The sequence below is a fragment of the Rhinopithecus bieti genome, unplaced genomic scaffold (genome assembly GCF_001698545.2).
Source record: "Rhinopithecus bieti isolate Rb0 unplaced genomic scaffold, ASM169854v2 scaffold_69980, whole genome shotgun sequence".
NCBI lineage: Eukaryota > Metazoa > Chordata > Mammalia > Primates > Cercopithecidae > Rhinopithecus > Rhinopithecus bieti.
In genome coordinates, this window is record NW_016826299.1 from 33,006 (window position 1) to 49,718 (window position 16,713).

Consider the following 16,713-nt stretch of genomic DNA (forward strand, 5'->3'; position numbering starts at 1 on the left):
GCTAGGCCTGAGCTTTAGGCCCGGTGCTTGTACTCACTAGCTGTGTTAGATGATGGGCAAGCTCTGTGTCCTTGTCTTCCTTGCTGGGTAGCCTTGCAGGGTGGCTGTGAAGACAGAAACTGGATGATGGTGCCTGGTACAGGGCAGGCTGTCAGTAAGTGACAGCCATGATGGTCATCATCATCACTTAAAGCCTACCTTTTGCAATGAACTTTTTTGGTCTTTTTACCACGTTGTCTCCCCATGAGTGCCATACTCCAAGTGTGCCAAGTAAGAAAATTAGCAGAAAATAGCTGAAGGTGACATAAAAGCTAAGTTCAAAGCTAATTAGCCATAAATATGAGTGGAAATTTTACATATATTTAGGTATAAGTGTTGAATGGCCTTGGAATGTCTATTACTAGAGAAGATAGAAATAACTGAGTATTATATGTTTTATTCCCAGCATATCATGTGTGTGCAGTAAATACTAAGCAACAGCAGATGACATTTGAAATGCAATTATTGTTTCAATCTAGGAACAAGAACTTTTCTTTTTCCATGATTTGAGTCCCGGAAGCTGTTTTTTCCTTCCCAGAGGAGCCTTCATTTATAATACACTTACGGATTTCATACGAGTAAGTTAACTTTAAAATATTCTTATTCAATTCCAGTTTATATTTTTACTATTTTCTCTTACAATAAAATGGTCAAGCATTTCCATTAATTTTACTTTGGTAACATTAATAAGAATTTTGAGGTTAAAGGTGAGATACTGGCCAGGCGCGGTGGCTCACTCCTATAATCCCAGCACGTTGTGGGGCCGAGGTGGGCAGATCACCTGAGGTCAGGAGTTCGAGACCAGCCTGACCAACATGGTGAAACCCTGTCTCTACTAAAAATACAAAAATTAGCCGAGTATGGTGGTACACGCCTGTAATCCCAGCTACTCAGGAGGCTGGCAGGAGAATTGCTGGAACGCGGGAGACAGAGGTTGCAGTGAACCGGGATTGTGCCACTGCACTCCAGCCTGGTAACAGAGCAAGACTCCGTCTCAAAAAAAAAAAAAGTGAGATACTAGATTGTGCCTTCTAATAATAACATGGAGATAATTTCTGTTTTCCCTGAATACATTCCTGGATTTCATAAAATTCACTTTTTGCCCATATTAGTTTCTAAAGCATGTAGAATATAAAGGTAAGCATTAGACTAAGTGTGGCACTCCCTGTGAAAAAAGAAAGGAGAAAGTGTCGTCTCTGGCACAGAGTGTTAAACCATGAAGCATTGCTTCTCCAAATGTGCTCCATGGGCCACTGGTGCTTCCCTTTGCCTATAGCATGACTCCCAGGTGATTTGGCAGCTCCAGAGGAAAGAGGAAAAAAACCAATAGAGCAAAATACCTACTTGTAATACAAGTTCGTAGATGGGAAGGTCTTTAGTATTTACATGATAAGGACTGTGTAGATAGTGTTCAGAGGTGATCCAGGTGGACTACTAGGATTACATTTCCATTCTTGCACTGTTTTGTCTTTCCTATAATCATTACCTAAATTTTTCATTTACTTAGTTTTTTATGTGCCTACCACTAATTCATGCTCAGATTTCTCTCAAAAACTACAAATCTGCTTGCAACATGTTCTGCAATGATTCAGGTAATTGCTCAGTACATTTTTCTTCAAATTTGGTCCTACTCCAGAATTAACTTGCTACTAAAATTCTTGCAGACTGATATCTTAGGACTTCTTTTCGTCGTCATCTTGGCCACTCCCCTCATGTCTCTTCCTATGCGGAGTTCCTTTTCCTGGTCCCTGTCTATCTCTTCATTGCTTATCTTTAATTCTCATTTGGAGATCACTGTCTTCAGTAACTTTCTGAGAAAAGAATATATGGCATGTGGCCTGTGCTGGTTATTCTCTGTTTGCTTCTCCAGTCTTGTTCTCCTTCCTTTTCTTCTTGCGCTGTGCTCCTGGAGGCTGACCTCTATGGATTCTATCACCTGGGGTACCCATCTTCCAGTAGGGGCTGGCCAATGTGAGGCGGTAGGAGATCAGAGGGTAGGGGGAGAGACTTGAAGAATCACTGAAGATTATCAGAGATTGAGATTTAGACAGGTAGTGATGACCATCACAGCTGCTGATTTGGATGTGCTATCTTTTCTGAAAAATCAACATGGCCCCTGGTACCTTGTACTCTCAAGTTGGGAGTACAGTAGATGGAGAATGAACAGAAAGCCTTTACGGTGGCATTAAGGGGATCTCTTATTTTTTATAGATGCAAGACAGATGTGGCTGATGAACAGGAGCAGGGCCTGATTGTGTGGGTCACCAAATTGTAAAGCCATTTAAATACACAAATCCAATGATCTCTTATTCTAAGGTAAGGGCAGTGGTTGGGAAGGCATGGGTCCCTGAGGCTTGGAATGGGAATATTTGACAGACACAGAAGACACTGAGAACTTTGAATTTCTAGATACCTTTGTCTGAAGGTATTGGCCTTACCATGAAAAAAACCTTTTAGGGAACTCATCTGTTTTTTCTGTTGGTTTTTTGTTATTACAGTCGTGTCTCTTCCCATATCTATTAATATTATATGCCAAATATTATATTTAATGTAAGTGTAGAGGCTCTGGGTGATGTTATCTCCAACTGGAGCATTCACCCTCTGCCAGTATTAAAGACTGATCATTCAATTCAGTCAGAGATTGCACTGGGTTAGGGCTGGCTTCCATTTTATTAAGATTCAACCTACTTTTCATTCCTGTTTCTAGGCCATGACCCCCTTGGGTTTCCAATTGACTGGCTGGTGGGTCTATGTCTTTTCAGCCCCAAAGGACTGTAGGAAAGCCCATTCTACTCTTCCAAAGTGTTCTATTCTTAACAAATAATTCCAAGGCTCATCTAATTACTACATTGGCTCAGAAATCCAAGATGTCATCTGAATCAGGCCTAGATGCAGATGAGGCTCCTCGGGTGCAGTTTCTTGGGAATAGATTATCAAGTACATTTCCTCTACATTTTAAGACCTGTGAACTAAAAGCACAAGTTATCTATCAGCCACCTCATCCTCCCATCTCCCTCACATTATAAAATGGTGATAAAATATCCACATTATAAAATAATGCAGTGGATAGTCTTATTCAAAAAGGAGTGGGGGAGAGTAGGAGGCACATAGTAGTAGTCACCGTCTGTAGAAATTCTGGTATCTACCAGTCATCACTGCCCCAGGGTCGAAAGATACACTTTGATGAAGATCCAGTTTTGCTCTGCCTAGCTGTGATTCTGCCCTCTGAGTCTTCCTTTCTCTTCCACAAGAAATGACCCATGTGTGCCTTGGGGTAGCTTGCTGCTTCTTCTTCTTTTTTTTAAATTTTATTTATTTATTTATTTATTTATTTATTTATTTATTTATTTATTTATTTTTGAGACAGAGTCTCGCTCTGTCACCCAGGTTGGAGTGCATTGGTGCGATCTTGGCTTATTGTAACCTCCTGCCTCTCAGATTCACACCATTCTCCTACCTCAGCCTGCCAAGCAGCTAGGATCACAGGTGCCCGCCACTACGCCAGGTTAATTTTTTGTATTTTTAGTAGAGACAGGGTTTCACTATGTTAGCCAGGATGGTCTCAATCTCCTGACCTTGTGATCCACCTGCCTCGGCCTCCCAAAGTGCTGGGATTACAGGCGTGAGCCACCGCGCCCGGCCTGGAGTAGCTTTGTTCTCAACCTGATTCCTTCCTGTAGAAGGCTGAGGGGGTCCAAAGCCCTCATTTCATTTTGTGCTGTCTTTCAATCTAAGCTAGTACAATTCCTTTAAAAACTTTGTGAGGCCTTTTATATAAATTTATCATCAACATGGTTAGATAAAAGCCACATCCACATCTTTCTGACACAGATCCTTCTTTACCTAGGAGGCTACTGTGAGACAACAGTACACAGCAGAGTCTTCAAAGCCTTCGTGTTTAACTGAAAGAGTCTACAAAGCCTAAGACTTTCAGAAGGCTTACTAGGTGCACTTATAGTAGATCATTCTGAGGTTTTCACAGAGTATCTTACAGCCCCAACCTTAAGGTCTTTACCCTAAGGTTATGCTTTGATGATTATAATCTGAATTTGATCCATGTCCTAAAGCCTCCTGAGTCTTTTTTGGGACAGTGTAAGGATAAGAAGTTTCATTTTTGAACCCAGCAGGTCCTGGTGGCTTTATGTTTCCTCTAAACTTGGCTTAAAAAGTTAATTAGTTTCACCTTTGGTTTATACCTCTTTTCTTGTATTTTACCATAGGGAACCAGAAATCAGTTGTCACTTTCTACATTCTGCCTGGACATCTCCCCAGCTAAATCCATGAGTTCTTTGGGTACCCTTTCTGTTTTCCGTGTTACTTCTGGTGACAGTGTTACCCACCATCTGTTTCTGGCACCTTGTAATAAGAATCCCTTCTAGCTTCTTCCCACCACCTGGCCCCAAAGCTACATGTTTCAGGTTATTGTTATGTCAATTGAAGAATCATGAGGTTCGTAAAATCGTAAAGGAGAGCTTCATTTCTTCTGAAGGGTTGCAGCCTGAAATCCTGCAGGCTGGGAAGTGTAGCTTCTGCCAGAAACCAGAAGCAGGCATTTCAAGGGAGGGAAGAGTAAGACAGGAATTTATGCTGATGAGATTGGCCAAGTATAATTATTTAACAGGTTATAAGAAGAGCTATGAATATTCACAATATTCACAATAGTAAGCAAACATGCATGCTACATGCATCCCTTGTTCACTTTGGGGTGAAGACTTAATGCATTAAAATTAGTCTGTATAACCAAAAGGTCGAATGGAGGACACAGAGGCATCCCATGTGCGGCCTTTATAAACCAACCAGAACCAGTACACGGTTAGTGATCTTTTATCAGGAAGGAATGCTGGTCAGTTGTGTAAATCAGTGGTGGAGCAAGTCTTTCAAAAGGGCTTAACTTTTAAGAAAGAAAGCCTAATGGTTGTTAGTGACATAGTGGGTATAATTAGGCGTGTCCAACCTACTGTCACTACCAGTATCTCAGTTTTTAAGGTTTCTCTGGGGTCCTTGGCCAAGAGGGTGTCTGTTCAGTCAGTTGGGGCGCTTAGGATTTTATTTTTATTTCTCAGTTATAGCAGTACCGACATCCAGTGCAAAATTCTGTTCTGGATGGCTGTTGCAGCATAGCAAAGTATCCCAGAACTTAATAGTTTAAAACTGCCATTTCATCATTACTGTCTCTCCTAGTTCCAAATTTTAGGCTCCTCTGGGTGGTTCTTGGATTGGGTCCCTTACATGACTGTATTCAGGTAGAGTCTCATGCCAGGTGGGTGGTTCTTGGATTGGGTCCCTTACATGACTGTATTCTGGTAGAGTCTCATGCCAGGGTTATTGATTGAAGAATGTCCCCTTCCCATCATAGAAAGACTAAAAACATCAGGCATTGGCAAGAATGTGGAGCAAGTATAACCCTTATTGCTGGTAGGAATGTAAAATGGTAGAGCTGCTTTGTAGCAGTTTGGCATTTCTTATAAAGATAAACATGCACGTAACATGTGAGCTATCAATCCCGCTTATTTTTTTTTTTTTTTTGAGACAGAGTCTTGCTCTGTCACCCAGGCTGGAGTGCAGTGACATGATCTCAGCTCACGGCAAGCTCCGCCTTCTGCGTTCATGCATTCTCCTGCCTCAGCCTCCCGAGTAGCTGAAACTACAGGTGCCCACCACCACGCCTGACTAATTTTTTGTATTTTTAGTAGAGATGGGGTTTCACCATGTTAGCCAGGATGGTGTTGATCTCCTTACCTCATGATCCACCTGCCTCGGCCTCCCAAAGTGCTAGGATTACAGGCGTGAGCAACTGCGCCTGGCCTTTTTTTTTTTTTTTTTTTTCTATTTTCTGAGACAGAGTTTTGCCCTTGTCGCCCAGGCTGGAGTGCCATGGCATGATCTCAACTCACCGCAGCCTCCGCCTCCCAGGTTCAGGCAATTCTCCTGCCTCAGCCTCCCGAGTAGCTGGGATTATAGGCATGCACCACCACACCCAGCTAATATTTTTGTATTTTTAGTAGAGATGGGGTTTCTCCATGTTGGTCGGGCTGGTCTCAAATTCCCAACCTCAGGTGATCCACCCGCCTCAGCCTCCCAAAGTGTTGGGATTACAGACATGAGCCACCACACCTGGCCCCCACTTCTAATTATCCCAAGAGAAATAAAAACATACACCCACATCTACACAGAGACTTGTATTTGGATGTTCATAGAAGCATTATTTATAATAGCACAAAACCTGAAACAACCCCAAATTCAACTTGTGAAAGGATAAATACAATGTCTTAAGTCCGTGCTGTGGAATACTACTCAGCATTTAAAAGCAGTGAGATACTGATATACACATGAAGGAGGAACCTCAAAAGCATTGTACTAAGCCAAAGAAGACAGTCAGAGAATACACAAGGCACCATCCCATTATATGACATTTCAGAAATGCCAAAACTGTAGTGACAGAAAGATGATCAGGAGTCCAGTGGGTGGGGAGAGGGGATTGACTCTAAAGGGTCAGGAGGGAACTTCCTGGAGTGTAGAAATGTTCCATATCTTGATTGTGGCAGAAGTTGCATGACTGTATACATTTGTCAAAAGTCACTGAATTGTACACTTAAAATTGGTGAATTTTATGGCATGTAAATTATACCTCAATAAAGCCATTTTGTGGTAAAATACACATAATATAAAAATTTACCATTTTAACTATTTTTAAGTGTGCAATTCATTCTCACTAAGTGCATTCATGTTATTATGCAACCATCATGGTCCATCTCCGGAACTCTTTTCATCTTGCAAATCTGAAACTCTCCAGGACTTTGTCATCATCCTACACTTAATCTCTGTACCCACTAAACACTAACTTCCATGCCTGCCTCCCCCAGCCTCTGGTAACCACCATTCTAGTTTTTGTCGCTATGAAATTGACTATAGGTGTCACATATAAATGGATTCATAGGCTATTTGACCTTTTGTAATAAAAATATTTTTTTTAAGTCTACTTTGGTATTGACATAGGCAAGCCAGCTTTCTTAACATTAGTGTTTGCATGATATATCTTTTCCTATCCTTTTATTTTCTGCCTCTGTTTCTATATTTAAAGTACGTTGCTGGAGAAAAGAATACTCTTGGGTCTTAATTTTTTTCAGTCTATCTGCCTGTGTGTTTTTTCCTCTCTGCCCTCCTCCATGTGCCTCAAAGTCCTCCCTGAGGTTCCAGTTGGTTCTGTTAGTCACCAGCCAGTAGAGGGTGTGCTTGTGGGACAGACTGTCAGTCACAGCTGGGCTGTCTCGGGCTGTGGTCTGGTCCAATATCAGTAGCCTTTGGCTTGGTGCCGAGTCCTAGTCTAGTCAGTAGTAGCCAGAGTGCTGGGGAAACATGGTGTGCTGAGCACAGTGGAATATATGGCTGCATTCCACCAGGAAGCATCCTTTTCCTCAGAACTGGAACTGCTGCTTTTCTGTGTAAGGGATGTAGGAGGCCAGGATAGGCTGGATGTGCACACCGTTCCCACTGAGGGAAATTCCACGATTTCTGAGTTTTTGACTTAGGTAAAATGACTTCCACTTAGGTTTAAGTAAAGGGAAGTGAACTTTAGTTTGTATATTGGTTACTGACTGTGTGGACAACTGATAGTGAATGAATAGATCTTTTTGTGACTCTCCTTGAATTTTTTTTCCTTGTATTCTGGAAAATATCTGTCAGCTGATTCTGTACCTTTCTTACCTTTTTTTAAAATTAAAATCTTTTTAAAAAAATTCTCATGCAGTAAAATGTACGCCCTTTTGCTAACATACAGAACTGTGTTATCACCTCAACAATCAAGATACAGAACATTTCCATCACCCCTCAAAACTCTCTCATGCCACCCTTTTAAAATCAAACCCTCCACCATCCCGATCTCAGGGAACTGCTGATTTTTTTTTCTCCATCCCTAAAATATTGCCATATAAATGGAATCATAATTTTATAAAGCTTTAAACACTGCTTTTACCCAGCACAACATCCTTGAGATGCATCCAAGTTGAGTGTCCCCATGGGCCTCTGCTTTTATCCCTGGACAGTATTCCATCATATGAACATACTCCTGCTTCGTATCCATCCCGCAGTTGAGGGGCATTTGGGTTGTTTTCAGTTTTTGGCAATTATGAAAACTTCCATTATCATTCATGTACTGTTTTTTGTATGAACATAGGTTTTCATTTTACTAGAGTAAATACCTAGGAGTGTGATTTCAGGGTCATATGGTGATAGGGTTTGGCTGTGTCCCCACCCAAATCTCACCTTGAATTGTAATAATCCCCAAGTATCAGGGGTGGGGCCAGGTAGAGATAATTGAATCATGGGGGTGGTTTCCCCCATACTGTTCTCATGGTAGTGAATAAGTCTCTTGAGAGCTGATGATTTTATGAAAGGGAGTTCCCCTGCACAGTCTTTTGCCTGCTGCCATTTAAGATGTGCCTTTGCTTCTCCTTTGCCTTCCACCATGATTGTGAGGCCTCCCCAGCCATGCTGAACTGTGAGTCCATTAAACCTCTTTCCTTCATAAATTACTGAGTCGTGGGTATGTCTTTATTAGCAGTGTGAGAATAGATATAGTAAATTTAGGTTTATAAGAAAATGCCAAACTATTTTCCAAAATGACTACTGTTTTGCATTCCCACCAGCTATATATGAGAGTTGCTTTCGTAAAGCTCGTCTCAGTCACACCTTTTGCATTTCCTGGAATCTGCCTGACTTGTTGCATGTCTTGAAACCATGGAGTGGGGAGGGTAGTTTTTTCTCTTGTTAATAATAACCCACTTGTTAATAATAACCCACTTGGGGATTAATAGCCCTCTTGTTAATTAAATAACCCACTTGGGGAATTTCTGCTTCCTCTTCACACAAACTTAGATTTAGTGGATTTCTAAACCAAGCTTGTCTTTGTGAACATGGCAGGCCTCAAAACATTCAGCTCTTCTGCAGGGAAAGTCCTGAAAGATGCACTCCAAGGGTTTAACTGAAGAGAGTCTAGTGAAGGAAATATTTATGGAGGTAAGGGCCTGGCTAAGGTAACTAACAAGCAATGATAGATCACCCGGGGATTACCAACAGCCAAGAATCCCTTCCTCTCCATCACTAGGCCTGCAGAAGTGTGGAAATGGAGTAGTAATTCCAGAACCCACAGAGAGCTTGAAGCCATGGAGGAGAGGCCACTCAACAGAAGCTGTAACTGTAGAATGCAGCCACAGCCTGAATAAACCCACAGTAGGGAAGAACCACGGAGGGGAAAGAAATATCCAGACCTCTCTCTTCCACTGCCCTCTGAATCCTTTTGAATTTACCATTGGTCAAACCCAATCAGAAACCATACAGAAAGTATATTAGCGTGTCAGGATTCTCCAGAGAAACAGAACCAACAGGAGATATAGATAAGAAGAAATTTATTATGAGGAATTGGCTTGTGTGATTATGGAGGCCAAGAAATCCCATGATCTGGGGGTCCAAGAAAGTTGGAGATGCAATTCTAGCCTGAGTGCAGAGGCCTAAGAACCAGGGGAGCTGATGAATCTTAAAAAAAGGAGAGAGCTCAGGGACGTACACAGAGGATTAAACAGTGCTTACCATGGTCAGGGGCTGGGAGAAGATATGGGGAGACGTAGATCAAAGGATACAAAATAGCAGATATCTAGGATCAACAGGGTTTGAGATCTCATGTAGAACATAAGGACTAAAGTTAACAAAATTATATTTTATCAGGGAGTGTTTTGTTAATTAGATTTTAACTGCTCTTGTCACACACACACAAAAGGTAACCCTTTTGCTATTTGTGTCCTGTAATATCATATTGTGAATCTCAAATATATGTAACAGAATTTATTGAAAATTTAAAAGGCTGGGCGTAGTGGGTCAAGCTTGTAATCCCAGCACTGTGGGAGGCTGATGGGGGTGGATCGCCTGAAGCCAGGAGTTCAAGACCAGCCTGGCCAACATGGTGAAACCCTGTCTCTACTAAAAATACTAAACTTAGCCAGGCGAGGTGGTGCACACTTGTGATCTCAGCTACTCAGGAGGCTGAGGCAGGAGAATCCCTTGAACCCAGGAGGGAGAGGTTGCAGTGAGCCAAGATTGCACCTCTGCACTCCAGCCTGAGAGACAGAGCAACACGTCGTTTCAAAAAAAAAAAAAAAAAAAAAAAAAAGGAAAATGCTGAGGTAATATTTCTACTTATAAGATTGGTACCCATCAGCCGGGCACAGTGGCTTATGCCTGTAATCCCAGCACTTTGGGAAGACGAGACAGGCGGATCACGAGGTCAGGAGATCAAGACCATCTGGCTAACACGGTGAAACCCTGTCTCTACTAAAAATACAAAAAAATTATCTGGGCATGGTGACAGGTGCCTGTTGTCCCAGCTAATCAGGAGGCTGAGGCAGAAGAATGGCGTGAACCCAGGAGGTGGAGCTTGCAGTGAGCCAAGATCACGCCACTGCACTCCAGCCTGGGTGACAGAGTGAGACTCTGTCTCAAAAAAAAAAAAAAGATTGGTACCCATTAAATAATTTTCATTGCTGAAGGAAATGTGAGGAAACACTTATCATATACTTATGGAGAAAGTTTAAATTGCTACTAAAGCAATCTGGTAATAAATATTAATGTGGAAAAAAATGCACACTCCTAGCAATATTCTTAGAGAGGAATCTAAAATATACAATTAAAATCACATAGAAAAACTTTACTGAAGAATAGTTTGTAGTATTCAAAACTGAAAAGTCTAATGTTTCTCAGTTGTAGAAGGGTTAAATACTTTATGATATGTCCACACAATAAAGCACTATGCAGTTACTACAAAATATATCTATGCTTACTAATTTGAAGGGGCTTCAGTATACCTTACCGTTGAAAACTGGAAGTTACAGAGTAAATGTATAGTGTATCCTTTTTTTTTTTTTAATAGATAAAAGCAAAAAACAACAAAATCCTGTATGTGTGTTTTGTGTTTGCACAGTCATGTAGAAGAGGGTTGAAATACAGTAACACCAAGCCATTGGCATTATCTCAGGGCAGTAAAGAGTGGAATGAGAGAAAAATGTTAAGGTTTTCTTTGTACACCTTATTTTTTTTTTTCACATGAAGCGTAACTTAAGCATATCGTATTATACTATTGTGTTTAAAATAAAAGTATATATTTTGTAAAATAAAAAAATAATAATCACAGCAAATAAGCCTTCTGTGGAGCCAATAGGAGTCAGCTTTGGGGGACCCAGTGCAGGGCAGAGAAGGAAGGAAAATGGGCCAAGATGAGGCGAGACAGGCAGTGGCAAATGGAGAATAACCAGCCCGACTCATCCCCTGTGCCTCTCAGCACATTCTTACCTTTTGCTTGGAGGACATTGAGGACATTGGTTTCCTCCCACAAGCTCCCATCAGCCAATGTATCATCATGTGGTGATGTCATTTCACTTTCACCTAAATCTGAATTGTGACATTGGCCACCATGAGTGCCCTTCATGTAAGAATGCAAGGAAAAGGCATAACTAAATGTAACTGTTTCAGCCCCAGCCTCTGTAGATGGACGCTAGGGCCAAACTGATACATCAGAGCCTTTTTCCATCACTCATTCCATGTTCGCCTTATGCTGGCGGCACCCCAGATGGGCAGTGTTTTATTTGGTAGGTGCATTAGTTTCCTAGGGTATTATAACAAAATACCATAAACTAGGTGACTTAAAACAACGGAAATTTATTGTCTCCCAGTTTTGGAGGCCAGAAGTGTGAAATCAAGGTGTTGACGAGGCTATGTTCCCTCTAAAACCTGTGGGGGAATCCTTCCTTACCTTCTAGCTATTGGTGGTTGCAAGTCATCTTTAGTGTTCCTTGACTTGTTGAAGCATCATTCCCATCCTCTGTCTTCACGTGATGTTCTCCCTGTGTGTCTTCACATTGTCTTCCCCTCGTGTGCATCTGTCTCTGTGTCCAGACTTCTCCTTTTTATAAGAGACCAGCCATATTGTATTAGGATCTACCCTAATGATCTCATTTTAATTTGATTACCTCTATAAAGACCCTACTTCCAAATAAGGACACATTCTGAAGTACTGGTCTCAAATTCCTGACCTGAGGTGATCCACTCACCTCAGCCTCCCAAAGTGTTGGGATTACAGGCGTGAGCCACCACACCCTACCTGTTAACGTTTTCTAATTTAGTAAAAACAAAGAGTAGGTAAAGCAGCTCACCGAATGGCTGAGACCCAGGCTGTCTACCATGGACTGCCGAAATGCCCTGCTGAAGAATGACAGATAACATTCCTTTCAGTTATATAAAACCATTGTTAGTAATCTTAAAATGTTATGTTTTATGTTTTTTTAGCTGTGAAAAATTTTTAAAATTTGCTCCAAGTATGTATGGCATTCTAGATTTGTGCCAGATGTCCATTAAGTGATTTACAAATGTTGAGAATCTAAGGATTCTCAGAAGTCTTACTTATTCAGGTTTTTGTGTTCATCCAAATTAACATTGTCATGCAAAGGGTCCCTATCAAATACTGTCAAAACAATTTGATCTAATTGACATTTATAAAACAACAGCAGAATACGCATTTTTGGAAAGTGTACATAAAATATTTACCCAACAAAGATGACCTAATTGTTTTGTTTTTAAAGAAAGTTTAAATAAAATTAAAACTTTGCTTGGGAAAAAACTCTCTTCTCCTATCTCCAGTGATTCAATTAGGGAAGCTGTTAAATAGGTAGGGAGGGAGAGAGGCCAGCTCACAACTTAATAAATATCAGCTGCTTAAATCGTTATACACTAAAATTCTTATTTTTGTTTAAAACTAAATAAATCAAAATTATAACATGCAACATGGCATTCAGGCTTATTAAATTATGAATGTTTTCTGCTTCTTAAAAGGAAAAAAGCTGTTTATCTAGAAGGACTTTGGAATTTATGGTTACAGTGAGTTTCTATATATATTGTATTTCAATTACTACTTTTCAAAGAACTAAAACATTATATACTATATACTGTTATATACTATAAAATAAATATACTCAATAGAAATTATACTGAGCATATGTAAATCTTTCTTTCAAGATCCAGAAACCACCACAACTAAAACTGAGGGTACATTAATCATGAATTAATATAGAACCTGAGCCCAATTTGAAAATATTTGCTCATAGTGTTACTTTGCATGGAATTGTGATCTGTCCTAGCAGATTTTAATGTTGAATGCATGTATCTTGAAGGAGGAATATCACAAACGTGACTTCATGGAGGTGCTCTCTCCCAACATGTACAACAGTAAACTCTGGGAAGCCTCGGGCCACTGGCAGCATTACAGTGAGAACATGTTTACCTTTGAGATTGAAAAGGACACTTTTGCCCTCAAACCCATGAATTGTCCAGGTCACTGGTGAGTATTAAAAGTGAAGCAGACCTTTTCATGAGAGCACATAGCACACTTCGTCACAGTTAGCTTTTAATATTATTAGTTTGCTTTGTGGAATGAAAGAATCCCTTTAATCTGAGGAGTGGTGATAACTAATTTTTACTAAGTTGTTTCATTCTAGAGAATGGATTTACTTTTGAAAATATATTTGATCTTTGGCAGGTATGGAATGTTAGCTGGTAACCATTGCATTTTTTGTGCCGATTAAAGGGTAATGTTATGTGTCAATTTTATAAGTTTTGTAATATTTGTCTTATAGTAATGCACTTCAAATGTTCATATTTGCAGAATATTTAGTTTTTTCATACTGTTTGGGTGGATTATAACAAGATCAATGAGGTCATAATCAATGGGTTTTTGGATTTCACTAATTCCAAGATACCATTTTTCTTCCGCATTTCAACTTCTGAAGTTGAAATGCATCTTATAGTTGGTGGCATCTTAGCATTATGTCATAATTTAATTAATAGGTTATTTTCTTTCTTTGTAGCACATAAAATAAAGATATATTTTACAATCAATGCTGTCTTTGATTCTATAAAAGACTAATTATCATAAAGTTGGTATGCAAATTCAACCTTGTAAGACAAACGTATTTTACAACTGAAATTGAATAGGCATAATTGTCCACCAAAAAAATCCCAACAACCATAGTTTTTGTATTATCAACATACATAGTTTCAAGTAAATTTACATAGAAGATAATTATTAAAACCGATAACTGAACACTGAAGAAAGCTCTTTGCCCTTTTAAGTGAAGACGAGTAGAAATTTAACTTTATGATGATGTCATGTAAAAAATACATATAACTTTAATTTTAGGAATACTGGCATGTAAACATTCTGTACCTTGTCTTTCTAAGCAGAAGGTAGAAGCTACGCTAGTGTTTTGCATTGTAAAACACTTGCGTTAACAACTTCTTAACTCATTTTCTCAAAGGCATCCTTTAAAATTATAGCCTCACACTTTAGCTATAATGAAAGCAGAGAATTTAAGTTTGTCTTTTTACACCTCAGAATAAGGAAGCAAGACCACAATGGCTTAGAGGCAGTGGGATATGGAAGCCAGGAGTGCTTTCTGCAGGAAAGAAGTCTTTCATTCAACAGAGAACATAGCTGAGTGGTTTTTGTGCTTGGAGCTAGAAGTGCAGAGGTGATTAAGACACAAACCATTCCCTCATGGAGCTCATAAGCAGAGTGGGCAGGGCCATGCATGTAGACAATCTGTTATAAAAAGACCAGTGCCATAATGATGGCACGTTTGAGGTGTTCCAGGAGCCTGAGGAGAAACTGCCTAATCCTGTCTAGGGAAATGTCTAGGAGGGCTTCATTTAAGAAGTAGCCTTTGAAATGAATTAAACAGTAAATGGTGATTCACTGTGTGGATGAGGGAAGGGAACAGCATTTCTGGGAAGAGAGACAAGCTTTTTTCTCAGAGTGCTGCAGTGATGTAAATGCAAGGTTCACTAATTTCTGGAAGAAATGTTTTCTTTAACTTGGTGATCTAAGAACTGGAATAATGAGTTTATGAATTTTGAGGCTTAATTGTAATTTCTTTATATTTAGATAATTATTTAATCTTTCTGTGCTGTGTAAAAGCTGTGTGTTACTGCATCTTTTCTAGTCTAATGTTTGCCCATCGTCCACGATCTTGGAGGGAAATGCCTATGAGATTTGCTGATTTTGGAGTTCTGCACAGAAATGAACTGTCGGGGACTCTCAGCGGCTTGACCAGAGTCAGGCGCTTCCAGCAGGATGATGCTCACATCTTTTGCACAGTGGAGCAGGTAAACAATAACACAGAGTGAAGCATGGTGGTCACAAATTCAGTGTGATGCCCTGAACACATCTTGTATTGTATTCTTTCAGAGTTACTGAAACATAGATGTTTGGTCTAGTCTCTGAGATCTCATTCAGCTCTAACCTGCTGTGATTCTCTAAATTAGGTCAACAGGTTAATCACCTCTTGATATGAAATGTGTTCCGTTTTCTTTGGCTGCCTTCAGTGATTTTACTAACCTAAATTCCATTAAGTGGAGTATTTTAAGGGATTTGGTGGAATTCTGGATGTTTTGTTTTTCAATATTGCCTAGAACTTAAAATTTACTTTTTCAAGTTTTTGTGTTAATTCAAGTTAAAATTACCATGCAAAGGGTCAATATCAAACAGTTTGACCTGATTGGTGTTTATATAACAGCAGCAGAATATACATTCTTTGGTTTTCATAGTGGATGGTTAATGTGCCAGTGTTGTATCCAATGTGCTTCATGTTGGATGGGTAATATGCTAATGTTGTACCAAGGTGTGAGGGAAGCACATCTTACATGTGTATACACCCAATCATCATGCTTATGAACTACAAAAGGATCAGAGTGTTTGTTTTTTGAAATTGCACGTAGAATATTTACTAAGATAGACCATATTCTGGACCATAAAACAAGTCTCAGTAAGTTGAAAGAGATTCAATTAAAACAAAATGTTTAATTAACCCAAATGTTTAACCCTAATCCTGGCTGAGCACAATAGAATTAAAAATAGATAACACAAAATCCCAAAGGAAAATTAGATAATTTTATATAACAAATGAAATAAAACACATCAAAATTTGTGAGATGCCATTTAAGTGGTATTTAGAGGGATGTTTACAGCAGTGAATACCTGCATTAGAAAAGAAAAATCAAAGACTTAGCTTTTACTTAAGATAAAAAGAAGAACAAATTACACCCAATGTAATGGAAGCAAAGGAAAGAAAATAAGAAGGAGCAGAGCAGAAATCATTGAAATAGAAAAAGAGAATGAAGAATATAAATAAAACAAAAGCTGGTTCTCTGAGAAGTCAGACTGATGAGGGGAAAACAGAAGACACAAATAAAATGTCAGGAATGAGACAGATGTCATCACTACAGATTCTGTAGGTATTAAAAAGATAAGGCAGTTTTATGAATAACTTAGATGAAATGGATAAATCCTTGAAGGACACAAACTGTTAAACTTTACTCAAGAAGAAGTAGATCATCTGAATAGCCCTGTGTCTACTACAGAAATTTGATTAATAGTTAAAAACCTTCCTACACAGAAAATTCCAGGCCAAGATGGTTTTACTAGTGAATTCTACCAAACATTAAAGAAGGAATAATACCAATCTGGAGATATTCTTCCAGAAAATTGAAGAGGAGGAAATCTTCACCACCTTATGAAGCTAATGAAGCTAATCTTGCACTGATAGAAAAATAAGACAAAGAAATTTTTTTTTTTTTTTT

General features: G+C 39.4%; 1 protein-coding gene across 3 annotated transcripts in view; it reads left to right on the forward strand.

Moving 5' to 3' along the window:
* The window catches only part of TARS3 (threonyl-tRNA synthetase 3), a 78,334-nt gene that overhangs the window by 23,534 nt on the left and 38,087 nt on the right, over window positions 1-16,713 (forward strand). For 2 of the 3 annotated variants that reach the window (XR_001883645.1, XM_017863392.1), the window contains exons 9-11: window positions 519-617; window positions 13,251-13,417; window positions 15,078-15,240. Coding sequence is in view for 2 of the 3 variants with exons in the window: in XM_017863392.1 (XP_017718881.1) it covers window positions 519-617; window positions 13,251-13,417; window positions 15,078-15,240 (429 nt within the window). In the remaining variant the exon portion in view is untranslated. Of the gene's footprint in view, window positions 1-518; window positions 618-13,220; window positions 13,418-15,077; window positions 15,241-16,713 lie in introns of all 3 variants that reach the window. The other variant, XM_017863391.1, reaches the window with a different exon arrangement.